The following is a 27,244-nucleotide window of genomic DNA, read 5'->3' on the forward strand; positions in this document are numbered from 1 at the left end:
CATATTGTCCTCTGCTTTCAGTTCTTGTGTCTAAACTATTCTATACAGTGCATTCGGAAAGTATTCAGACCTCTTGATTTTTTTTCCACATTTTACGTTACAGCCTTATTCTAAAATGGATAACATTTTATTCCCCCCCCTCAATCAACACACATTACCCCATAATGACAAAGCAAAAGCAGGTTTTTAGTAATTTTTGCAAATGTATATAGCAAAGGGTCTGAATACTTATTTTTTAAGTACACTGTTGACGCACCTTTGGCAGTGGTTACAGCCTCGATTCTTCTTGGGTATGAAGCTACAAGCTGGCACACTTGTATCTGGGGAGTTTCTCCCATTTCTTCTCTGCAGATCCTCAAGCTCTGTCAGGTTGGATGGGGAGCGTTGCTGCACAGCTATTTTCAGGTCTCTCCAGAGTTGTTTGATCAGGTTCAAGTTTGGGCTCTGGCTGGTCCACTCAAGGACATTCAAAGACTTGTCCCGAAGCCACTCCTGCATTGTCTTAGCTGTGTGCTTAGGGCTTAACCTTCGCCCCAGTCATGTCCTGAGTGCTCTGGGGCAGGTTTTAAAGGATCTCTGTACTTTGCTCCATTCATCTTTCCCACGAATCCTGACTAGTCTCCCAGTCTCTGCCACTGAAAAATATCCCCACAGCATGATGCTGCCGCCATGCTTCACCGTAGGGATGGTGCCAGGTTTCCTCCAGATGTGATGCTTCGCATTCAGGCCAAAGAGTTCAAGTTTGGTTTGATCAGACCAGAGAATCTTGTTTTCCATGGTTTGAGAGTCCTTTAGGTGCATGTTGGCCAACACCAAGCGGGCTGTCATGTTCCTTTTACTGAGGAGTGGCTTCTGTCTGGCCACTCTACCATAAAGGCCTGATTGGTGGAGTGCTGCAGAGATGGTTGTCCTTAATCTGGAAGGTTCTCCCATCTCCACAGAGTAACTCTGGAGCTCTGTCAGAGTGACCATCGGGTTCTTGGTCATCTCCCTGACCAAGGCCCTTCTGCCCCAGATGCTCAGTTTGTCTGGGCGGCGAGCTCTAGGAAGAGTCATGGTCGTTGGTGGTTCCAAACTTCTTCCATTTAAGAATGGTGTAGGCCACTGTCTTCTTGGGGACTTCCAATGCTGCAGAAATGTTTTGGGACCCTTCCCCAGATCTGTACCTCGACTCAATCCCGTCTCGGAGCTCTACGGACAATTCCTTTGACCTCATGGCTTGGTTTTTGCTCTGACATGCACTGTCAACTGTGGGACCTTATATAAACAGGTGTGTGCCTTTCCAAATCATGTCCAATCACTTGAATTTACCACAGATGGACTCCAAGTTATAGAAATATCTCAAGGATGATTCATGGAAACAGGATTCACCTGAGCTCAATTTCGATTCTCATAACAAAGGGTATGAATACTGAAGGTATTTCCGTAAAAAAAATATACACTTGCAAAATTTCTTAACCTGTTTTTGCTTTGTCGTTATTGGGTATTGTGTGTAGCTTGTTCATTTGATCAATTTTCATTTGATCAATTTTAGAATAAGGCTAAAGTTTAAAAAAATGTAGAAAAAGGGAAGGGGTCTGAATACTTTTCGAATGCGCTGTTATATAAACCTTGCCATCATAATACTCGCATGATAAATCTTATATTGACGTGCTGTTTTGGTGAAAACGGTATGGCCCAGTTAGATTATGAAAAAAATATATATATTTTGTATGGATTTAAACTATTTGAAATACACAAAACACAATCATACCAGAATGAACAGGGAAGGGTTGACAGACAACACAATCACTTCTCTTGGAATACTAAAATCAAAACCTAGAAAGCCATGTTTTAGATAAGAAATAAGTGATGTGCGATCCATGCCGGATTGTTTGCATCACGTACACAGTTTCACAGTTCCATTGTGATGGTTTCAATTGTAAGGATTATGTAACAAATTACCCTGGGAGGGACTATCATTAATTTATGTTAACGTAAAGACTTCTTTTTTTATCATGAGTATATTTATCTAACATGTATCAAATAAAGGCACTATGTGATTTAATATGAATACTACATAATTTGCACATTCATATTCTGTGAAAATGTGGTTTCAAACTACTTTTCGTTCCTGCTCTCAGTCAGCACTTTGCAGATATGTCCCAGAAACGCTGAAACAGTTTTTACTGAATGCACACGTGAACACACGGCGCCGAAAAGCGAATAGGGGGTTGCCATTTTGACCATCGCCAATACCTTTAATTAGTTTCCACTGTCTGCAAAACAATCATTTTTCAAAACACTATCAATCGTTGTTACGTTGCAACATGCCGTCGCTCATGGACTCGCTCGAATCCGGATTGGACTTCATAGAATTCCTCGGAGAGAGGAAATCAACTATGTCGGATAGAAAAGAACTTCGTGACATTTACAACATAGAATTCAAGTGCAGGTAATGAAAAGGATTGGTTTTCAAAGGCTGACTAACTGTGACACCTGACCTGTCATAGACGGCCTAATAGTACACGGTATGCTTCAGTCAGACAGCTGAAATATGACTACATGGTTTTGTTTTTCAGGGAAGGAATGAAAGACCCCCACTTTTCCAACGTTCTATATGCCCTGCTGAAATTCAACAAAGTCCGCATACGACAGGGGAAATTATATTTTAATGTCAAACCCCAGGTAATAATACATTATTGCACTTTGCAAACCTGATCAGCTCTATTCTACTGTAGTTATTGTGTTCTTGATGTGAGGCTCAGCCTCAAACTAAGGCACCACTCAATGTTTGGCCAAAGGGAAGACAAGTGAAACAGATGATTGATCGGCATATGGGGTATGTGCTTGTCAGGTAATACATAGAGCTCAATATCCCTTGTGGATATGCCCTAGACCAGGTATTCCCAAACCCAATAAAAAAAAAATTGTTCACATTTTCAAACAGTCCATTTATATTTTCCAACAGGGCTATACATTTGGGTGAGGTTTTTTTCTCGCCTGAGTAGCCTCGTTTAACTGCCAAAAATAAAATGAAACCATCTAGTGTTCAGTGAAGTAACAACACAATGTCAAATACAGGTTAGTCAAATAATTAACATCCAATCACATTTACCGTTACTCTCTCGCGGGAATTCCACTAACGGTCCGTATGTAGCCGAACATAGCTGCTGCTCATTCTGTTTGCTCGAAAATGGATAAATGGCAACAACAAAAAAGTAAGGCCCCTGTGACAACAATTTTGGACCCCCTTGTGGCCCCCCTAAATGTAGTGTATGAAATCATTTTTACATACATTTTTGCTATCGTTCTTTTTTTACATCCGTTATTAGACAGTGGCAACGCGGAACACTAATGATTATGAACATGGTATTTTGCCTGCTAATGCCTGCAATGCAGTGAAGAAAACGATATGACAACAATAACGTCTAATGTAACTGGCCCCTCTAACAGTACAACTGCCCCAGCTTGGCCCCCCCAGTTGAAATGGTCTAGAACCGCCACTGCAAACAACACTGTTTCACGACGCATCAGTGACATGGCAGGTGATGTTTTGAAACAATTACTGCTTCGCATACAAGCCAGTGAATTATATGCGTTTCAGCTGGATGAGTCAACAGACGTGGCGAGCCTGGCACAGCTCCTGGTATATGTCCGTTACGTTTATGGGGGGTCAATTAAGGAAGAGATGCTCTTCTGCAAACTACTGGAAACCCGGACAACAGGAGAGGATATGTTTAAAGTACTGGACAGCTTTGTGACATCAAATTGACTTTGATGTATCTGTACTTATGGTGCAAAAGCCATGACAGGGAGACATAGTGGAGTGGTAAAGAGCGTGCAAGCAGTTTGTCCCGACGCCACTTGGGTGCACTGCAGTATCCACTGAGAGGCTCTTGCTGCCAAGGGAATACCGGACAGCTTGAAAGATGTTTTGGACACTACAGTGAAAATGGTAAACTTTGTTAAAGAAAGGCCCCTAAACTCTTGTGTATTTTCTGCAATTATGCAGGTACTTTTCCGAAACGGATGACACAAACTGGATTCGTTATCTCATTCATGCCCTGCCTCCAGTCCATTTACCGATATCTGAACAAGAGAGCCTCATTGAAATTGCAACAAATGGTTCTGTGAAAATTTTATTTAATCAGAAGCCACTGCCAGATTTCTGGATTGGGCTGCGCTCAGAGTATCCTGCCTTGGCAAATCGTGCTGTTAAGACACTGATGCCCTTTGCAACCACATACCTACAGTATGTGAGAGTGGATTCTCGGCCCTCGCTAGCATGAAAACTGGATACAGGCACAGACTGTGTGTGTAAAATAATTTAAGACTGAGACTCTTTCCAATACAACCCAGCAGAGTTATGTGCATCCTTTCAAGCACAACCTTCTCATTATCCTGTGGTGAGTTATTCACAATGTTCGATGAACAAATAAGGTTTTATATGTAAGATAGTTAAATAAAGAGCAAAAGTATTGATTATTATTATATTATTATCTGTGCCCTGGTCCTATAAGAGCTCTTTGTCACTTCCCACGAGCTGGGTTGTGACAAAAACTCACACTCATTCTTATGTTTAATACATTTATCGTATAGTGTGTGTGTGGCAGGCTTACAATGATGGCAAACAAACAACATTTGAGAGTGCGCTGACCCTGGTGCTAGAGGGGGTACGCAGCTGGAGGTTGAATGTTTGGAGGCGTACGGGACTATTAAAGGTTTGGGAACCACTGCCCTAGACAATATCTTCTTCCTGGTCTCTGGTATGACAGGTCCGTGTGTACTACTGTGACCAGTGGAGGAGACCTTCAGTACGTCAACAACAGGACAATATCACACCTCAGGAAAATAGAGGAGCCCCAGAGCCTTTCTTTCCTCTCCTCCCATCCTGTTCCTCTTCCGCTACCACTGTTGACACTGTGTTGACACCCAAGAAGAGGCTTGCTAAAGAAATCCTCCAAAGCCTCAAGGTGAACAGGTGAGATATTGTGTGAGCTCCTACTGTATAAGACTGGTTGGTGACCAGTCAGATATGACAACAAGATAGACATTAGATTAGTTGCAGCAGTTGGTCCATGTCCTATCTAGATTGAATGGTGATCATGTAGATGATGATTTTCTGTGGTTTGACTGGTATGTCCTCCCCTCTCTCTCGCTCCCTCTCTTCTCTTTCTCTCTCTCTCTCAGGGCAGAGTTGACCTCTGACAAGGGCGGCATTGAGATCACTTCAGATCCTGGGATGACCAATGGTAAGGTCACGTTCAGCGTGGAGCGCCTGCAGGAAATGTTTGTAGTCAAGTTCTACATTTCTAACAACGGAGCGAGCTGTGTGTATTTCACCTATTACACAGCTCTGCACAGGATCTGCTGTTTTACACTGATGGACAAGAGGAGAGTGACTCGGGCCTGTCCGGTCTTCCTATGTCCAGGTGAGAAAAAGACGAGCACCATCTGTCTCAATGCACTGTCAAAATTGTCTGAATACATTAGGTTTTGCTAACAAAAGAACACCTTAAAATAAAGGAACTTCCAGTGAGTTTGCCCTCACCCTCTCTATTAAACCCTGCCTGGGTATGTGTTCTGTTGTAATTTCACAGGGGAAAGCTATGATGTAGAGGTTCACTATTGGCTGCATCATTATGGCCATTTCCCTGCCACCATGTACTTTGAGTTCTGCACGGAGTCAGACCCTCCAGGCTCCTCTAAGCCCTTCTGCATAGTGAGGGAGATGGAGGCATCAGCCAGGACTCACTTAGCTGTGGAGCTGGGGCCTTTCGCTCCCTTCAAGCCTTATCAAGTGGCGCCATACAAGCCTGTGGACACGGTGATAGTTGAGGGAGAGCCCCCTGAAAGGTACAGTAAGACAAAGTGATGTTTACCCATTTGTTTACCCATTTTCATCAATAGTCGTATACTGTACATACTTTGTTCTAATTCTAATGAGCTTTCTTTTCATATTGTTTATGTGGCTTGATAATAATATTCCTTATAGTCAAATGTTACATTTAATCGTTCTCATTTGTCACGGCAGATCTGTTGTCCAGCCTCTGAAAATGCTAGTGAAACTCAGAGACTATAAGTATCCCTTTTATCTGAAGGACCTGGCTAAACAGAGACTGGAGGACTCTGAGTACCTTTCACCTACAGCCAGACAGAAGCTCTCATCGGTGAGGTCAGTGTGCTACCTGCCTGCCTGCCTGCTGGGATCAATAACTTGATCCTCAGAAGCTGCCTAGACCCCATCCTCCCCAGACTGAGATCTTCTGTACTTGAAGGTCATTCTCATTGACAATTCTGTCTTGTCTCTGTCTATGTTCTTCCCAGAAACCTCCTTAAATGCCCTCTGAAGATGAGGAACTACCACCATCGCTTCCACCTCCTGCTGCACCTGGAGGAGATCCAGATGGAGGTGGACATCAAGAAATACGACCTCCATAACCAAACCATGACTCAGGACAGGGACAACAGAAGACTCCTGGTTCTACAAGTAAGAAAAGGCAAAAGGCCATAATGTACTGTATGTCTGCAGTCGTCAATCAATCAATCAAATGTATTTATAAAGCCCTTCGTACATCAGCTGATGTCACAAAGTGCTATACAGAAACCCAGCCTAAAACCCCAAACAGCAAGCAATGCAGATGTAGAGAGAGAGAGAGAGAGGACCATGATCAGAGAGGACAATGATGACTTAAAGTGATAGTTCATTCCTAACTAAATTGAGTCTTTTTTTTTTTTTTTTTTTACCTCAAAGTTGTGTAATGAGTTCCCATCTCGTGCTCTGTTTTGTTTAGATCCAGTGATATAACTCAACCCAAAATGAATGGGTACGATCACTGACTCTAAATATCACTCTAACCCTAAGTATGCTGAGTGTCTTTCTCCATGATATTCACCAGGTCCCGGGTGTGGCAGAGAATAGGCCGTCTGTCCTTAGGGGAGACTGCCTGAAGGTGGCCAAGTCTGAAGACAAGGTCCAACCCATCACAGTGTACACAGGCTACGTTCACAGAGTGGAGCTAGAAAGAGTCAAGCTGGGCTTCGCAAAGAGGTAAGAGAGAGACCCCCCCCATAATGTTACAATGCAATGATCTGTAGGATACTTCCCAACCCCCTCCCTGCCTCGCAGGCTGGTGCAGAGCTTCATCAGTAACACAAAGTTTGACGTGGAGTTCACCATCAACCGTTTCCCCCTGAAGCTTCAGCACCGGGCGGTGGACCTGGCAGAGAAGCACCAGATGGACGAGGTGCTCTTCCCATCGGGCTCTGGAGTCCGGACTACCCCCATGCCCAAACTCAGGTCTGGATCCCCCCCCCTTCCAGCCAATAGCAAAGCACTCACACTGGCTTTGCTCTGTTGTTGTGGGTAGATGGTTGTGTCATTATACAACAGGAATAGAGACGGTTTCTTGTAACACTCATGTAATAGCAAGAACCGTTCAACTCCATTAGTATGGAATCACAAACCAATTACGATTATGTATCTGCGGTAATTATAGTGTCGCTACACAAGTACGAGAGCAACTTCATCTAAAGTGTTACAATGACATTTCATATCAAATGACAAACTGTAGGTGTGAAGGAATGAATATCTCTCTCAGAGGAAGGTTAACGGACAGACGCTTTGGTGTGATTCCCATTATATAATGCAATTTTGTAAGGAGTGTCGCAATGACATTTCAAAACGTAGATTGTGAATTGCTCCTCTCATATTTCCAATTTTGTTCCCTCCGGCCTCTTGGTTTCATGTCAGTGACTAGACCTCATTAATGAGTTTGAAATCTAGACGGTCTGCCTTTTGTTAGCCTAAAAAGTCCCACGCTTATCACAAGATAGCAAGACATTTCCCCAAGGAGTTTTATTCAAATAGAGGATGCAACTGGCAGCTCTGTCTGTGTCAAGTTGGCGGGGCCCATATCTAGTTTCTACACCACATACCTTCTCGTAGTTTAGTGGCTCCATTTCTTCGGTTCAGTGTGTACTTGACATGCAAGAACATATTTTCCTATTCCGGATCAAACCGTTTGAGTGGAAACAGTTGATGACAGCAGATAAGCCTGGCGTGTGATCTAAGTGATCGTTATCTCCTTCTGTCTCCAGTATCTTCTTTTTAAACATATTTTTGATTGGAGAATACAGGTTCACACGTATGATATGACATTGTAGTAACAATGGTCCAATGTTTCCAACACATTTCTCCAGCATGTTTAATCGTCAGCTGGAGAACAACCCGGAACAACATGCAGCCATCCAGCGCATCGTGTCTGGGGCCTCAAAGCCTGCTCCTTACCTGGTGTTTGGCCCTCCAGGGACCGGCAAGACTATCACTCTAGTCGAAGCCATGAACCAGGTATAAACTCCCTCCATCACACAAAAATAAAGTATAACATATTGCATACATCTTCTATGATGTGTCTTAATATTTACCATTTCGTCTTCGCTCGCTTTGATGGGGCGGTGGAGCACTCATATTCTATATACCATATTTAACATTACATGTAAATAGCATAACATAGCACTACATAAAAACAATAGAAACAACATGTTCCCCCCCAAACCTGTCTTAAATTCGGAGTGCTGGAATTCATTCTGACTGTTGATCTTTCAATCGTGTAAATATTCCATAATAAATGATCAATTGCAAAACGAATGCATTTACTATGTTAAAATATGTCATAAGAAACCTCAGGACACTAAATGTAAATTGTAATAAGTCTGAAAATGTATATATTGATCCAGAAGCGCATAGACTGTAAATACTAAAATAAGACGATAATGTATTTTCTGACTGTAAGACATGAGTTGCCTGCCCAGTTAATGGCCCATCCAAACTACACCTAAACTATATTGAAAAATGTTTGCACGTACAGTATAATAATAGATGTAGCCTAAAGACAAAATTAAATTGACAATAGTCTGATGGGTCAAATCATCCTACAAAGGTCCATGTAGGCCAGAGGTTTTGATTTGCTATACCCTATTGGAAAGAGCAGATTGTAAGGTTTCTAATAAACCTGGTTTTGCCAATAAGCTCTCAAAATTGTGTGGATGGGCTCTTTTTCAAAACATAACAATTTCCTAGAATTATCGTGGCTCCACGTGTTCCTCATGTGAGTACTGGCGACAATCAGCGATAGCCATTTGGAAAACATAGAATTTATGTTTTATCCTGTTATATTCTTACTGTAAAATATACACTGAATATACAAAACATTAAGAACACCTGCTCTTTCCATGGTGTAGACTAACCAAGTGAATCCAGGTGAAAGCTATGATCCCTTATTGAGGGTGAATGGGTAAGACAAAACATTTAAGTGCCTTTGAACAGGGTATGGTAGTAGGTGCCAGGCGCATCGGTTTGTGTCAAGAACTGCAACGCTGCTGGGTTTTTCACAGTTTCCCGTGTGTATCAAGAATGGTCCACCATCCAGAGGACATCCAGCCAATTTGGCACAACTGTGGGAAACATTGGAGTCTGTAACAACCGTCGTTAGGAATGGACCAAGGCGCAGCGGGAATGTGGATACTCATGTTTATTGATGAGAAACAAGTAGAGCATCCACATGAAAACCAACAAAACAATACTCACGACGGCAACAGTGTGACACTCGGGAGCAAGACCTTTAAACAGGTCAACATTCACAAGGATGCGGGGCCAGAAGGACGTGTACTCAGAGGGCCAGATGGAATACTAGGACGTGTACTCAGAGGGCCAGATGGAATACTAGGACGTGTACTCAGAGGGCCAGATGGAATACTAGGACGTGTACTCAGAGGGCCAGATGGAATACTAGGACGTGTACTCAGAGCATGCGCGGGCCAACTGGCAAGTGTCTTCACTGTCATTTCCAACGTTTCCCTGACTGAGTCTGTAATACCTACATGTTTCAAGCAGACCACCATAGTCCCTGTGCCCAAGAAAGCGAAGGTAACCTGCCTAAATGACTATCGCCCTGTAGCCCTCACGTCGGTAGCCATGGAGTGCTTTGAAAGGCTGGTCATGGCTCACATCAACACCATCATCCCGGAAACCCTAGACCCACTCCAATTCGCATACCGCCCCACACATGACGCAATCTCAATCACACTCCACACTGCCCTTTCCCACCTGGTCGAAAGGAACACCTATGTGAGAATGCTGTTCATTGACTACAGCTCAGCGTTCAACACCATAGTGCCCACAAGGCTCATGACTAAGCTAAGGACCCTGGGACTGAACACCTCCCACTGCAACTGGATCCTGGACTTCCTGACGGCCGCCCCCAGGTGGTAAGGGTAGGCAACAACACATCAGCCACGCTGATCCTCAACACCCTCAGGGGTGCGTGCTTAGTCCCCTCTGTACTCCCTGTTCACCCACAATTGTGTGGCCAAGCACAACTGCTGACGACACAACAGTGGTAGACCTGATCACAGAAAACGATGAGACAGCCTATAGGGAGGAGGTCAGACACCTGGCAGTGTGGTGCCAGGACAACAACCGCTCCCTCAACGTGAGCAAGACAAAGGAGATGATCATGGATTACAGGAAAAGGAGGGCCGAACACGCCCCCATTCACATCGATGGTGCAGCGGGTCGAGAGTTTCAAGTTTCTTGGTGTCCACATCACCAACAAACGATCATGGTCCAAACACACCAAGAAAGTTGTGAAGAGGGCCCGACAACGCCTTTTCCCCCTTGGCATGGTTCCCGAGATCCTCAAAACGTTCTACAGCTGCACCATCGAGAGCATCCTGACCGGTTGAATCACCGCCTGGTATGGCAACTGCTCGGCATCCGACCGTAGTGCGTACGGCCCAGTACATCACTGGAGCCAAGGTTCCTGCCATCCAGGACCTATATACTAGGCGGTGTCAGAGGAAGGCCCTTAAAATTGTCAAAGACTCCAGTCACCCTAGTCATAGGCTGTTCTTTCTGCTACCGCACGGCAAGCGGTACCGGAGCGCCAAGTCTAAGTCCAAAAGGCTCCATAACAGCTTCTACCCCCCAAGCCATAAGACTGCTGAACATGACATTGTAACCCCCCCGTTTGTTTTTACACTGCTGCTACTCGCTGTTTATTATCTATGCGTATTCACTTTACCCCTACCTACATGTACAAATTACCTCGACTAACCTGTACTCCCCCACATTGACTCGGTACCGGTACCCCCTGTATATAGCTTCATTTGTTATTGTATTGTGTTTTTCATTTTTTACTTTTGATTATTTACTAAATATTTTCTTAAATATTGCATTGTTGGTTAATGGCTTGTAAGTAAGCATTTTACAGTAAGGTCTACATCTGTTTTATTCAGTGCATGTGACAAATAACATTTGATTTAATTGGCATTGTGCAGCCTAATAGCCTCGGCTACTAAGCACAGATAAATACAAAAAAAAGAGTATTTTTAAAATAACTTGTCTTAGTATCATGTTTTTTATGACCTTCCTAAACAAAATATTAATGTTTTCTTTGTGATTGTGTATATTAAATGGATTTATTCGGCTGGCGGCTATTTTTACTCGTGGAGGCCGGCTATTCTACTGTTAAATATGCATATGGTCATTTTGAACGTCCTAGCCGCTTTGAGGTAGAAATGTTCAAAGTTTTTGTATTTTATTATAAACTCAGCAAAAAAATAAACTTCCTCTCACTGTCAACTGCGTTTATTTTCAGCAAACTTAACATGTGTAAATATTTGTAGGAACATAACAAGATTCAACAACTGAGACATAAACTGAACAAGTTCCACAGACATGTGACTAACAGAAATGGAATAATGTGTCCCTGAACAAAGGGGGTGTTGTCCCTGAACAAAGTAACAGTTACTATCTGGTGTGGCCACCAGTTGCATTAAGTACTGCAGTGCATCTCCTCATGGACTGCACCAGATTTGCCAGTTCTTGCTGTGAGATGTTACCCCACTCTTCCACCAAAGCACCTGCAAGTTCCCGGACATTTCTGGGGGGAATGGCCCTAGCCCTCACCCACCGATCCAACAGGTCCCAGACGTGCTCAATGGGATTGAGATCCGGGCTCTTCGCTGGCCATGGCAGAACACTGACATTCCTGTCTTGCAGGAAATCACGCACAGAACGAGCAGTATGGCTGGTGGCATTGTCATGCTGGAAGGTCATGTCAGGATGAGCCTGCAGGATGGTTACCACGTGAGGGAGGAGGATGTCTTCCCTGTAACGCACAGCGTTGAGATTGCCTGTAATGACAACAAGCTCAGTTCGATGATGCTGTGACACACCGCCCCAGACCATGACAGACCCTCCACCTCCAAGTCGATCCCGCTCCAGAATACAGGCCTCGGTGTAACGCTCATTACTTTGCCGATAAACGCGAATCCGACCATCACCCCTGGTGAGACACAGCCGCGACTCGTCAGAGAAGAGCACTTTTTACCAGTCCTGTCTGGTCCAGCGATGGTGGGATTGTGCCTATAGACAACGTTGTTGCCGGTGATGTCTGGTGAGGACCTGCCTTACAACAGCCTACAAGCCCTCAGTCCAGCCTCTCTCAGCCTATTGCGGACAGTCTGAGCCCTGATGGAGGGATTGTGCGTTCCTGGTCTAACTCAGGCAGTTGTTGTTGCCATCCTGTACCTGTCCCGCAGGTGTGATGTTCGGATGTACCAATCCTGTGCAGGTGTTGTTACACGTGGTCTGCCACGGCGAGGACGATCAGCTGTTCGTCCTGTCTCCCTGTAGTGCTGTCTTAGGCGTCTCACAGTACGGACATTGCAATTCATTGCCCTGGCCACATCTGCAGTCCTCATGCCTCCTTGCAGCATGCCGAAGGCACGTTCATGCAGATGAGCAGGGACTCTGGGCATCTTTCTTTTAGTGTTTTTCAGAGTCAGTAGAAAGGCCTCTTTAGTGTCCTAAGTTTTCGTAACTGTGACCTTAATTGCCTACCGTCTGTAAGCTGTTAGTGTCTTAACGACCGTTCCATAGGTGCATGTTCATTAATTGTTTATGGTTCATTGAACAAGCATGGGAAACAGTGTTTAAACTCTTTAAATCTGAAGTTATTTGGATTTTTATGAATTATCTTTGAAAGACAGGGTCCTGAAAAAGGGATGTTTCTTTTTTTGCTGAGTTTAGTTTTCTCAAAGTACTGCTACAGTGTAAAATACACATATTTAGGAAAAGTCAGGGACAGGTGGGTTCAAGGTTTTTATTGAAATTAATTTATTGAATTTACGAAGTTTGAAAACGGTCAGATTGACCTTCTTGGCGGTTCTAGTGTTAAACGTTATGCCTGTGTTTCAGCTGAACAGAGTGGATCCTCTGTGCCACATCCTGGCATGTGCCCCATCTAACAGTGCATCAGACCTGTTGTGTGAGAGGCTGCTGGGTCACATGGACCCTCACTGTGTCTACCGTCTCTACGCCAGCAGCAGACCCCTCAGCACTGTGCCCCAAAACCTCCTGGTGAGGTTCACACATATCACATGAGGTTGTAGGCCACTTGCATGGGGAAAAAAAAGTGAAACAAATAAAATACATTGAGAATACAAGTCTCAACAGATTTTGATACTCACTGACATTTCACTGTGTGTCCTTTCCAATGACTCTCCCTCTCTGCGTTCTTCGGCGTTCCAGAAACATTGTAACTGGGACGCGAGCCAGGACAGCTTTGTGTTTCCCACAAAGGAGGTTTTGATGGGCTACAAGGTCATCATCACCACACTGGTGACAGCAGGACGGTACAGCTCATTTTTACAGTAGAAAGGCTGAATGGTTTTATACTGCTGTAAGAACCGATTTGCAGTGTGTAATTACTAAAGGTTGTTACATTGTACTTACAGATTATTACAGTTTTACACAAAATATATCCTTATTCCTGAAGAAGTCTCTGTTTAACCACTGTGTGTTGGTGTTCCTTTCCTAGGCTTGTGTCCGGCGGCATCCCAGTCGGTCACTTCACCCATGTGTTCATAGATGAGTCGGGTCAAGCAGTGGAGCCAGAGAGCATCATTGGGATCGCAGGTGAGATAGATAATAACAGGGAGGGTACTGCTCAATGTGTGAGCCCTATATTAGATTGTACACCATAGGCCTGGCTTGTGGTCAGTAGGGAACAACTCAGCAAAACGTTCTGTAACAGATAACGAAAATCGGTCATCGTATTGGATAAACTTCTGTTGCACCTCCTCTATTTCACTACATTTCAAAAAGCTTCATCCGGTTTTGGCCCTAGTGAACATGACCATATTGTCTTGATACTATCCAGTAGCCAATGGCTGTCTCTTGTATCCACAGGCCTGCTCCATCCAGAGGAGGGCCAGCTGGTATTGGCTGGAGACCCTCAGCAGCTAGGACCCATCTTACGATCCCCCCTGGCCCTGCAGTATGGAATGGGTAGGCTCTAATACGCAATCAATGAATCATACCCAATGACTATTGTCAATAAACAATCCACATTTCTGTCATGTCTCGTAGCTGGAATATCAGCAAGCTCCATGTACTATAAGCGGGGGTGGAAGTAAGGCGGTACGGTCTGGTGCGGCGTCCCAGCAAAATAAATAGTACTGGTAAAACACGAGCCTATCACAATAATTAAAACAAAAGAAAACTAGGCTATTATACCACTTTTTATCATTACTGCATGAAAAATGAACTTGAAAACGGGTGAGAGAACCTACGCTCCGAAATGTGATGTCGTTCGACGAGAACACTGACATTTTGTCAAGGCAGAGATGAGTGGCCGACACCGAGACGCGCGTGGACAGCAGGGTACGCATAAATTCTGCCCTAATGACATTTGCCAAATGTTATGACTCTTTTCTGTGTAACAGATGTCTCTTTCCATTCACCACCGTTTGGAGGCTGGAAATATGTTGCTAGTGGATGAACGTGCACGGGTAGCCTAGTAAAGGAGCCCTTTGAAGTGATTGTTTGACAATCAGATGAAACCATTATGACTGGTTGTGTTTATGCCACAGTGAAAGGTAATACATTTTATAAGTTAAATGACAGATCTTTACGACTATGCCAACAGAGATCCTATTGAATTAATAGGGGTTCTATATGTCATTCTATGATTAGGCCCAGAATTTTTGGGGGGCACACACACAAGCTTGTGCGCATATCGAACGTCCCGTACTGGGAAGAAATGAATTCTGCTTTCACCCATGACTATAAGATCAACTTTTGTGTATCCCAGGAATTTCTTTGCTAGAGAGACTGATGAAAGACAACCCACTGTATCAGAAGGATGGAGAATTTGGACACTTTGACAGTCGCTTTGTGACCAAGCTCCTTCGCAACTACAGGTAGCAGCTCTGGGATTTCTTCCATCCTGTTCTTTCCAGTGTTGCTCTTTTGTAACATCGTTTGATTAAATAGTTCTGAGCTCATCTACCTTAACTATTTTCTTTCCCCTCTTCCTTTCTTCTCTTCCTCCCCAGGTCCCACCCTGCTATTCTGAAGATTCCCAATGAGCTCTTCTATGAGAAGGAGCTGCAGGTGTTTGCAGACCAGTGGGATCGTGAAACCTACTGCAACTGGGAGCATCTGCCCAAGGAGGTGTGACAGTGTTCCTTTTGTACAGGTTCTGCTAAGCACCATCTCTGATTGAAACGTTTCCTTCCGTTTAGTGCCTACTGAACGTTATTCTGATTTGAGGTTTGTTAGGTGTGTGAGTTACTGTTGTTACACCTCTCCAGGGTCTCTTCTCCTCAGGCAGCTCAGTAATTATAATGTCAGCACGTGCTTGTCTGTCTGTCTGAGGCATGGCTGCTCCACTCTGACCACAGACCTATTCCTGAATCCCCATTAACATTAGTAGCAGCATATTTTAAAAAAAGCATCTCCCTCTTTCTCAAACATGCAGCAACAGGTCTATGTGGACTGCTGTTTCTCCTGATTTCTTAATGAATATTTAAAAATAAAATATGAGTGGCCATGTTGCAGAAAGCTGAATCTTAATCATTGGTTAAGTTGGGATTGTGTGGATGGTGGAAATGTCTCCAGTTTTGTTTGCATTCGTGTGGTCCTTCTGTGTAGGGGTTCCCACTGATATTCCATGGAGTGTTGGGAAAGGATGAGAGAGAAGGCAACAGTCCGTCCTTCTTCAATGTGTCAGAGATTGAGGTCCTGGTGGACTACCTCACCAAGTTGATGAAGACCCAGGGCAAGAAGGGCCTGCCCAAACTATCCCCTAAAGACATTGGCATCATCGCTCCCTATAGGAAACAGGTGAGACGTCATCCATGGAGTTAAAGCACCCATCATTAACTATACCTGATGTGCAGGAGTTTTACCAAAGTTAATCTGCTGTTTTTAACAGGTTGAGAAAATCCAAAAAGCTCTGAATTTTGTCAAAGAGTTGAGTCAATGGAAGGACATCAAGGAGCTCAAGGTGAGTCCTGTGTTATACATCAGTCTTACAACCTGAGGCCTTTGTTTAGATGAGGCGTTAAAGGTGCAATATGCAGAAATCGCTCCGCCATTTCCTGGTTGCTAAAATTCAAATTGTTCACCTAATTTCAGTTTATGTGACAAAACACATTGTACCATCTAATCCGCTGTGAAATATATTTTCAATAACCAAAAATATTGTATTTTCAGCTGTTTGAAGCTAAAACTAAAACTAAACGGGAAGCAAAGAAATAGAGCACATAGAACAGATCTACAGCTTCTTAGACTTTCTTTCAATGAAAAGGACATATCTATAATTTACATTTCTATGTGAATTTGGTCAGGTCACCCAAAAAGTTACATATTGAAGCTTTAAGTGTTGATGAAGCATGTTGTTGTTTCAGGTGGGTTCAGTGGAGGAGTTCCAGGGACAGGAGAGAAAGATCATCATGGTCTCTACTGTCCGCAGCAGCATCAACTACGTCAAGATGGACCAAGACTTTAACATTGGCTTCCTCACTAACGAGAAGGTCTTTCCTAGCACTTACCTTTTACTCACGCTTACTCTATATGATGTCTGTGTGTGCCCACATGCGTGCGTTTTGTGCTGCGTGTGTACGTTGTGTGTATTCATAAATAATAGTGTAATAGGGCATCATTATCATATTTCCCAGCATGCTCTATTGCAGGTTGATTTTTATATAATTTTGTTTCAATATTTATGTTTTTGCATGTATATTGACTGATTAACTAATCTTATGCTACTCAAATATAAATAACATACATTTTTCTCAACTAATCCAATATGTTAGTTGGACTAATTACACCCGTTACTGAAAAGGTAATTCCTGTTTAGATGCTTTAGGTAGTCTCCTTTCTTACTCTTCCCAAATCTGGCAGTCATTCTGAATGCAAGTTGCGGGTGAATAAATATTAAAAATGATGGATATCCCCACTCTGGCTGGATTCCAATAGGAATGACACATTACATTGCAAGCCAGCATAATGTGACTTGCAGGCCTGATGTGGCTTGTAAACCATGAATTTCAGGCCACTGTATCAGGGTAAAAACTAGGCCCTCAACATAAGGCCTTATGAAATACATGTATTGTCTTAAAGAATTCCATTTTAATGATTACATATTTGCTTAGGATCTTACTTGGTGAATGCAACAGGAATGAAAATGGATGAATGCAACAAATATAGTCATGGGTGGTAATTCTACAATTCACTCGAAAGGCAAGGCACTCTGGGAAATATGCAAATAATGCTTTACACTTATCAATATGTTAATTTAACACTGAAAAGTGTGGACCCATATAGACACTGGACCAGTGTTAAATTTAACACTCTCAGTGTTGATTTAACACTGGCTAATTTTCTGTGTACTAGACCCAAGAGAAAGTATTAGCTTTTCACCATGTCCTGCAGTGAAACACTAGGATTTAGAACGCCAGCAAACTGCAACTGTAAATCGCAATTTTTACATCACTGGCAGGAGAGAACATTTTGGAACTCCCAAAAATGGCTGAATTTATAGAGAGTAGCTCCGAGTCTGAGAATGAGTTTATGGCAGAGGATGAAATAACGTTACTTGGGGAGCCAATAAACCTAGTGAAGCCGTTCATGTTTGAGCCGATCGTTGCCCCAGATCAGAGAGTTCGTTCTCGTAGCGCTAATAGCACGGACATGCCGCCTGAGACACCAACTACAGGGCTCAGCGTGAAAACTCAATACCATAGACAATTTACTGATTCCTGCCAGTGAAGCGCTAGCATCAGTCGTTACTATGGCAATTTAAAATGGCACTGTCAATAGCTGAAATAAACCTTGTCGTCGATCAGAATACTAAATATAGAGATATTTTTATGTTAAATGAACATGTTTAGTATTAGTGGATTGAATAAATCTTTGCTAAGATTTACTTCCTAAGGTGTTTCCATTCCACTTTAAGTACAGTACCAGTCATGTTTCTTTTCTTTATTTTTACTATTTTCTACATTGTAGAATAATATTGAAAACATCAAAACTATGAAATAACACATGGAATCATGTAGTAACCAAAATAGTGTTAAACAAATCAAAATATATTTTAGATTCTTCAAAGTAGCCACCTTTGCCTTGATGACAGCTTTGTACTCTCTTGGCATTCTTTCAACCATCTTCACCTGGAATGCTTTTCCAACATTCTTGAAGGAGTTCCGACACATGCTGAGAACATTTTGGCTGGTTTTCCTTCAATCTGCGGTCCAACTCATCCCAAACCATCTCAATTGGGTTGAGGTCAGCTGATTGTGGAGGCCAGGACATCTGATGCAGCACTCCTTCACTCTCCTACTTGGTCAAAAAGCCCTTACACAGCCTAGAGGTGTGTTGAGTCATTGTCCTGTTGAAAAACAAATGATAGTCCCTCTAAGCTCAAACCAGATGGGATGGCGTGTTGCTGCAGAATGCTGTGGTAGCCATGCTGGTTAAGTGTGCCTTGAATTCTAAATAAATCACTGACAGTGTCACCAGCAAAGCACCATCACACCTCCTCCTCCATGCTTCACGGTGGGAACTACACATGCGGAGGTCATCCGTTCATCTACTCTGCATCTCACAAAGACACGGCGGTTTGAACCAAAAATCTCAAATTTGGACTCATCAGACCAAAGGACAGATTTCCACCGGTCTAATGTTCATTGCTCGTGTTTCTTGGCTCAAGCAAGTCTCTTCTTATTGGTGCCCTTTAGTAGTGGTTTCTTTGCAGACATTTGACCATGAAGTACTGATTCACACAGTCTCCTCTGAACAGTTGATGTTGAGATGTGTCTGTTACTTGAACTCTGAAGCATTTATTTGGGCTGCAATTTCTGAGGGTGGTAATTAATGAACTTATGCTCTGCAGCAGAGGTAACTCTGGGTCTTCCTTTCCTGTGGCGGTCTTCATGAGAGCCAGTTTCATCATAGCATTTGATGGTTTTTGCGACTGCTCTTTCAAAGTTCATGAAATGTTCCGTATTGACTGACCTTCGTATCTTAAAGTAATGATGGACTGTTGTTTCTCTTTGCTTATTTGAGCTGTTCTTGCCATAATATGGACTTGGTCTTTTACCAAATAGGGCTATCTTCTGTATACCACCCCTACCTTGTCACAACACAACTGATTGGCTGACGTATAAAATCTCACATATAGAATATCACATGTAAAATATATTTCGATGGTTACTACATGATTCCATATGTGTTATTTTGTAGTTTTGATGTCTTCACTATTATTCTACAATGTAGAAAATAGTAAAAATAAAGAAACACCCTGGAATGAGTAGGTGTGTCCATACTTTTGAGTGGTACTGCATGTCTCGTCTTTCTGTGCAACTCAGCTGACCCCACCATGTCCTCTCTTCTCTACAGAGGTTCAATGTGGCCATGACCAGAGCCAAGGCTCTGCTGATAGTGGTGGGAAACCCTGTTATCCTCAACAAGGACCCAACTTGGGAGCGGTAAGACCTTTGTTCTCCCAAGGGCCAAGGATAGTTAACATGAGGAGAATGTTAACTATCCTCTGTAGAATGGTATGAATCTACTCTGACTACTGAGGATGACAATTAGTGTAGGAGGAATATGATTGTAATATAATAATTCAATCTGACTCCATAATCACGTGAATAAATGCAATAGGCCTTAAGCATCTCTGGCAAGTCCAGCAAGAAAGTTAGTCTTGCATCACCTGTCCCATTAACTATAATTACACGTGTCTAAGATAACCGTTATGCAATTAACAATGTCCAGACACTATGTGCTAATTCTAGCCATCAAAGTTCCAGCATTGAGTCACGCTTAGCGCAGAGATGTAAAGTTACAACCCAAGCATAGGCTGTGTGTAGTGTAAATAAAAATGTACCATTAGACCATTACATCAAAGAATAATTAAGGAAAATATTACTCTGAAATATGAGGACTACCGTACATATTGTGTGTCCTGTATAGTCATAAGGATTTGGCGGATGTCCGGCCCCCTAGTAACCTCCCTAGAAACCTATCAGGGTCAGGGAGAGTTTAAGAGACAGGTTTATGGTACCCCCTAGACTCTCAGGCTCCGGTCGTGGGGGATGGGGAATGGAGTGTGCAGGAGGTGCTGATGACGGTCACCAGCAAGGAATTCGTAACAATTACAGTTATGCAATAAGAATACATTTATCAAAGAGTACACACCAGAAGTCTTACATTTTAAAAGATACAACATTATTAAGCATAACAAATACACCACTATGGCATACAAAGTATGACATTGTTTTACAATGACTCCCTGAACGAAGCAACTCTTTTTTTGTCCTAACCAGGACAGAACTCCACTTCAATAACCCCCATTGTTTAATTTCCATCACTCTGCTTTGCCAAAAAAATTCAACAAAAGCATAACAATTCACACACATTCTCTAGTCTAATCAACACAATAATAGGAGCGCACAATCTTGGCTGCTCCCACTTTGAACTGACCGGCTCCCGGCCAACACTTTAACACAGCAACTCTGGGGAAAAAATGAATCCATAACATGTACAGTACAATAAGGCATATCAACATTCACAGCTCTTTATGAACTCTTGAAACAATTGAAACATGACAATTTAGTTCACAGTAACATTCATTTTGTCAAGTTTCATCAGTCTTTACACCTCCGTCAGTAATCCCCAGGGCTTCATGGGAAGGTTCCGCCCTGGAAAAAGCCAATGGCGAAGGTGTGTTTCACTCCTGTGATATGCAAACATATGGCCATCCAAACCTGGACAATGCCATAAATTGTGATCAAATCATCAAGCTGTGCTGGCGTCAGCAAGTCACCAGACACAAGGCCCACCCTCTCTCATTTCTTTCCCACTACACTCTTCGGGAAAATAGGTGCTATCTAGAACCAAAAAGGGTTCTTCGGCTGTCTCCATAGGACAGCCCTTTTAAGAGCTCCTTTTGGTTCCAGGCAGAACTCTTTTGGGTTCCATGTGGAACCCTTTCCACAGAGGGTTCTACATGGAACCCAAAATAGTTCTGCTTACACCAAAAAGGGTTCTCCCATGGGGACAGCTGCAGAACCCTTTTGGAACCCTCCACCGCCACATACACATATTGGTGCGCTCTTCTCTTTTCTTACATACCAAAGTAGATTAAATAACCCAGGACAACTCCTAGTTACAGTTGCTATATGTATGGCTCAGTTGGTAGAGCATGGTGCTTTCAATGCCAGGATTGTGGGTTCAATTCCTGAGGCCACCCATATGTAAAATGTATGTACGCATGACTGTAAGTGGGTTTGGATTATTATTATTAATTTTAGCTCACTCAACACTGTCTGTTTGTTCAGGTTTATCAGCTATTGTGTGGAGGAGGAGGGGTACACTGGCTTCGATTTCACTGACGCTGAAGGAGAAGAAGATGTAGTAACACGACTGGCTTCCCTTAAAATCACGGTGGAGTCTTCCACAGGTCTGGCAGAGGAGAGTGACCTCTAGCAGTATGTCCATCCAGAGTGGAGGACTGAGCAGTAGCCCTCTGGACACCAGCAAAGCTGGGCAGGAGCTAGGGCTGTGGCGGTCATGAAATTTTGTCAAATAAAAAAAAAAGTCAAATAAATCCATTTTATTATACACCATCACAATAAAGCCATTATTTATTTTAGGCAGGTCTAAAGAAACATGATATGAAGATAATTTTTTTCAGAAGAACAGAATATGAGTTGAGAATTATTATTTTTTTCCAGGAAAGGCTCATTGAGATTTGAAATCTCTTTTTCAAGAGCATCCTGGCCAAGATAGGCAGCACCAAGTCATTACACAATTACAGACGGACAACATGAACAACTACAAGGAATCTAGTAAAAACCATAGAATTCACAAGAGTAAAACTAAATCATAAAACAGAAAATTAAAAACATTGACAGGTCAGGGAATCAGTCTCAAAATCCTTCATCAGTGATTTAAAAACACCAATCGGGACAAAGTTCTTCCAGGTTAAAAGTATTTGGTAAGGCGTTCCAAGCAGATGGCGCAGAGTACATAAAAGCCCTTTTACCAAATTTAGTTCTGAAATTTGGAGCAGTTAGCAGGATAAAGTCCTGCGAACGAAGAGAGTACCCACCACATTTCTGAACAATAAAAATGCCCAAATAAAATGGTAGTAAACCCAAAATGGCATTGTAAATAAAAGTATACCGGTGAGTGAGCCTACGAGTGACTAGAGAAGGCCAGCCAACCCTGGTATACAAAGTGCAGTGGTGCGTAAGGGTTTTGCAGTTTAAAATAAATCTCAATGCGTCATGGTAAAGGGTGTCAATTGATCTCAAACACTGAGGGGAAGAATTCATATATAAAATATCCCCATAGTCTAGTAAAGGCATAAATGTAGCTGATACTAGCCTCCTTCTGGCTTCAAAATAAAAACAGGCCTTATTCCTAAAATAAAATCCCAACTTCAGCTTAATTTGTTTTGTAATATGTTGAATATGCAATTTAATAGAGCCGTAATCAATAAAAATTCCAAGATATTTATATGAGCTTACAGTCCAAATCTCATTGCCCTGACAGGTAGTAATAGGGGAAAGGTTCAGAGATAAAAAAAATTAAATTACATTTATTTCACCTTTATTTAACCAGGTAGGCAAGTTGAGAACAAGTTCTCATTTACAATTGCGACCTGGCCAAGATAAAGCAAAGCAGTTTGACACATACAACAACACAGAGTTACACATGGAGTAAAACAAACATACAGTCAATAATACAGTAGAAAAATAAGTCTATACAATGTGAGCAAATGAGGAGAGATAAGGGAGGATAAGGCAAAAAGGCCATGGTGGCGAAGTAAATACAATATAGCAAGTAAAACACTGGAATGGTAGATTTGCAGTGGAAGAAAGTGCAAAGTAGAAATAGAAATAATGGGGTGCAAAGGAGCAAAATAAATAAATACAGTAGGAGAAACGGTAGTTGTTTGGGCTAAATTATAGATGGGCTATGTACAGGTGCAGTAATCTGTGAGCTGCTCTGACAGCTGGTGCTTAAAGCAAGTGAGGGAGATAAGTATTTCCAGTTTCAGAGATTTTTGTAGTTCGTTCCAGTCATCTATTTCTTGCTTTAGAAAGCACCATTAGTTTAGTTTTGTCAGTTTTTGAGGATAAGCTTCAATTGACTCAAGGTATGTTGAACAGTATAAAATCAGTTTGCAAGTTCTGGAAAGCTTTTGTGAGAGATGAGGCACAACAATAAATAACAGTATCACCAGCATAAAAGTGAAGTTGCGCATTTTTCACATTTTTGTCTAAATTATTTATAGAAATAGTGAATAAGAGGGGACCAAGTACAGAGTCCTGGGGCACACCATTACAGACAGACAATTTAATATGAGTATGTTATCTGGCTGTAGGCTGTTGGCTTGTTAATTTAGTAGATAAGAAATGCTTTTAAGTCCCATTCCATTATTTTATATTATAGGATTTTAAGTAAGAAGAATATAATTGAACTTAGCTGAATAAAACAGAAAGGATATTTTTCCCATTTCTGAGCGAGTGCGCATATGAAGTGGCGATGTTGAGTGTTAAAGTGATCATTTGAACAGGTCCTATACAGTGCACTGGGAAAGTATTCAGACCCCTTGACTTATTCCACTTTTTGTTACGTTACAGCCTTATTCTAAAATGGATGAAATTGTTTTTTTTCCCTCTCATCAATCTACACACAATACCCCATAATGACAAAGCATTGTTTGCAAATGTATTCAAAATAAAAAACTGAAATATCACATTTACATAAGTATTCAGACCCTTTACTCAGAACTTTGTTGAAGAACCTTTGGCAGCGATTACAGCCTCGAGTCTTCTTGGGTATGATGCTACAAGCTTGGCACACCTGTATTTGGGGAGTTTCTCCCGTTCTCTGCAGATTCTCTCAAGATCTGTCAGGTTGGATGGGGAGCGTCGCTGCACAGCTGTTTTCAGGTCTCTCCAGAGATTTTCGATCGGGTTCAAGTCCGGGCTCTGGCTGAGCCACTGAAGGACATTCAGAGACTTGTCTCGAAGCCACTTCTGCATTGTCTTGGCTGTGTGCCTAGGGTCATTGTCCTGTTGGAAGGTGAATCTTCGCCCCAGTCTGAGTTCCTGAGCGCTCTGGAGCAGGCTTTCATAAGGCCTCTCTCTGTACTTTGCTCCGTTCATCTTTCCCTTGATCCTGACTAGTCTCCCAGTCCCTGCTGCTGAAAAACATCATGATGATGCCACCACCATGCTTCACTGTAGGGATGGTGCCAGGTTTTCTCCAGACGTGATACTTGGCATTCAGGCCAATGAGTTCAATCTTGGTTTCTTCAGACCAGAGAATCTTGTTGCTCATGGTCTGAGAGTTTTTAGGTACTTTTTGGCAAACTCCAAGCGGGCTGTCGGGTGCCTTTTACTGAGGAGTGGCATCTGTCTGGCCACTCTACCATAAAGGCCTGATTGGTGGAGTGCTGCAGAGATGGTTGTCCTTCTGGAAGCTTCTCCCATTTCCTTAGAGGAACTCTAGAGCTTTGTCAGTGACCATCGGGGTCGCCTCCCTGACCAAGGCCCTTCTCCCTCGATTGCTCAGTTTGGTCGGGCGGCCAGCTCTAGGAAGAGTCTTGGTGGTTCCAAACTTCTTCCATTTAAGAATGATGGAGGCCACTGTGTTCTTGAGGACCTTCAATGCTGCAGACATTTTTTGGTAATCTTGTGCCTCGACACAATCCTGTTTTGGAGCTCTAGTTTTAGAAACATCTCAAGGATGATCAATGGAAACAGGATGCACCTGAGCTCAATTTCGAGTCTCATAGTAAAGGGTCTAAATACTTATGTAAATAAGGTGTTTCTGCTTTTTTATTTGTAAGACATTTGCTATATTAATTTAATCCATTTTAGATTAAAGCTATAATATAACAAATGTGGAAAAAATCACTGTGTGCTAGATTTAGAGTCATTTGGCAACTTTAAGGTTTGCATCATTTACAACTAGAATGTCTTACAAATAAAAAAAAAACATGATTTGACTATAGGCTATTGATGATTTGAAAGTCGCAAAAAAAGCTTGCTCTCTATTCCTTGCCTCTCGTCAAGTGATCATATTTTCACTATTCACAATCTAATCTTGTCTTTACTAATATGTCAAATTTGTTTCGATTTAGAATGGCCATTTAACAAATGGGGAGGAACGGGGCAGGGGAAAAAATACATGTCATCAGTATGCACTCGAATAGCGAATGGAGGCCGCTTTCCCACGGGTTCGTTTTTCAATCATGCATCAACCACTGTGAGGATAATGCAGCTTCTTGCTAAACGATAGGTTCATATTTTTGCGTCAAACTCTGTTTGCCATGGGCTCTCCAACCCTGTTCCTGCAGCTACCCAGTGCTTAATTTGGGAAACCAAGTGAAATCTGTTCGGGGACATCGATAGTAACATGTTTTCACAACAAAACATATTTCATGAAATTGAACACCCATCTCTCTGAGTCCTGGCGAAAGGAATGAAGGAGAGAGAGGAGGATATGGAAATGCACGGTGGTGAGATATATTCTGTAGCTAAAAGTAATGTCAGCCGATTCATTATGAAAATATAAAAAAACGCCCTAGGCTATTCAAAATCCAATAAAAATGTACTATAATTGTAGGCTTCGCCACCCTGCATAATCAATGAACCAACAGCATCGCCTAGGCCTAAATGTTTTCTCCCAGACTCATGGATAGAACGTTTTGGAGTGTAGCATAAGGTAACCAGTCCATCCAGTATGCATAATAATACTGTCCACACTCAAAGGTGATTACTAGAATTTATTTCATTTTGTAGTATAGGCTGCTAGACAATTATGTACCAAATACATCTTAAATGCGTAAAATGCAGTAGGCTATGTATTGTATAACGGCACAATCATTATTTTAATTCAGTTTTTGTTTTCGGGCTTGGGCTCATAGACCTATGCATAAGCTTTAATATGAATTAATGATCAACCTTTGAAAGCGCTGTCCATTTCGGTGTGTTAGGCTTTGAAACAACATCCTCAACGACCATGTTTTCCACTCAGTTTCAACCTGCTGTTTAACTTCTTTCTTCGAATTGATCATTCACAGTGAGGTACGTTTTAAAAGCATAATACTGTTTTGATGTGATTTTTGAATGCATTTGCATTGATGTCAGAGTGGTTAGAGGGACAATAGAGCCCTGAGTACCAGGCCATTAGCGACCTGATGGTTGTGAGCGAGTTGGGTACAACCAGCGCATGTCCAGAGTGGATAAAAGGAGATTCCTATGACTCAATGATCACATGAAATTTTACTGCGGTCATGACTGCCAGTGGCGGTAATATAGTCACCGCAACATCTCTTGAGAGCTACAAAATTATACTGGAGGTTCTGTACCTCTCAAACTGACATTCCACAGAGATATTTTTGCTGCCTTTTGTGAACTTGACATCAAAATGAAGTATAGCGTTCCAATCAATTGGCAACAACTATATTTTGGAAAGGTTTGGAAAGTTATGTCTCGATGGATGATTGAAATCCTTGCTCAGCAGAAACTGGATGAAATCTTCAGCCTGACTTGTAATAGGAAATGTCCCACTGACAAGTGACCAATGGTAATACCTACTACTTTAAAGGCAGTATCTCCGCAGAGCATATGATGGGAGTGTATTTAATATTCAAAATACATATTTTCTGCTTGTGGTAATGTATTTTTATACCGCCACTGTATTTTCAGCATGCCGACAATTGAACGACTACATTTTAGATACAGTAGCATGATGACTATTGGATCAGTGTCACCTGGTCTAACATTCATGTTTCAGTCGCTCAGGAATCTATAACCATGTACTGTAAGTTCATGTCTCACTACTACATCCCTAACTGAAGCAGTGGCTGCTAAACTGGAAAAC

The 27,244-nt window shown here is 42.4% G+C and overlaps 1 protein-coding gene across 1 annotated transcript; it reads left to right on the plus strand.

Annotated features, from left to right (window-relative positions):
• Positions 1-2,163: 2,163 nt before the first annotated feature.
• On the plus strand, positions 2,164-21,937 carry mov10a (Mov10 RNA helicase a). The gene is made up of 21 exons (XM_029694878.1): positions 2,164-2,434; positions 2,562-2,667; positions 4,758-4,963; positions 5,173-5,414; positions 5,583-5,838; positions 6,017-6,157; positions 6,310-6,472; positions 6,882-7,033; positions 7,112-7,282; positions 8,185-8,332; positions 13,247-13,408; positions 13,580-13,683; positions 13,869-13,966; positions 14,240-14,338; positions 15,144-15,252; positions 15,388-15,505; positions 15,986-16,177; positions 16,269-16,340; positions 16,744-16,869; positions 19,736-19,824; positions 21,679-21,937. Exons 1-21 carry the CDS (start codon positions 2,310-2,312, stop codon positions 21,824-21,826), a joined length of 3,027 nt encoding a protein of 1,008 aa, XP_029550738.1. The 5' UTR covers positions 2,164-2,309; the 3' UTR covers positions 21,827-21,937.
• Positions 21,938-27,244: the final 5,307 nt, after the last annotated feature.

Source organism: Salmo trutta, chromosome 16 (assembly GCF_901001165.1).
Source record: "Salmo trutta chromosome 16, fSalTru1.1, whole genome shotgun sequence".
NCBI lineage: Eukaryota > Metazoa > Chordata > Actinopteri > Salmoniformes > Salmonidae > Salmo > Salmo trutta.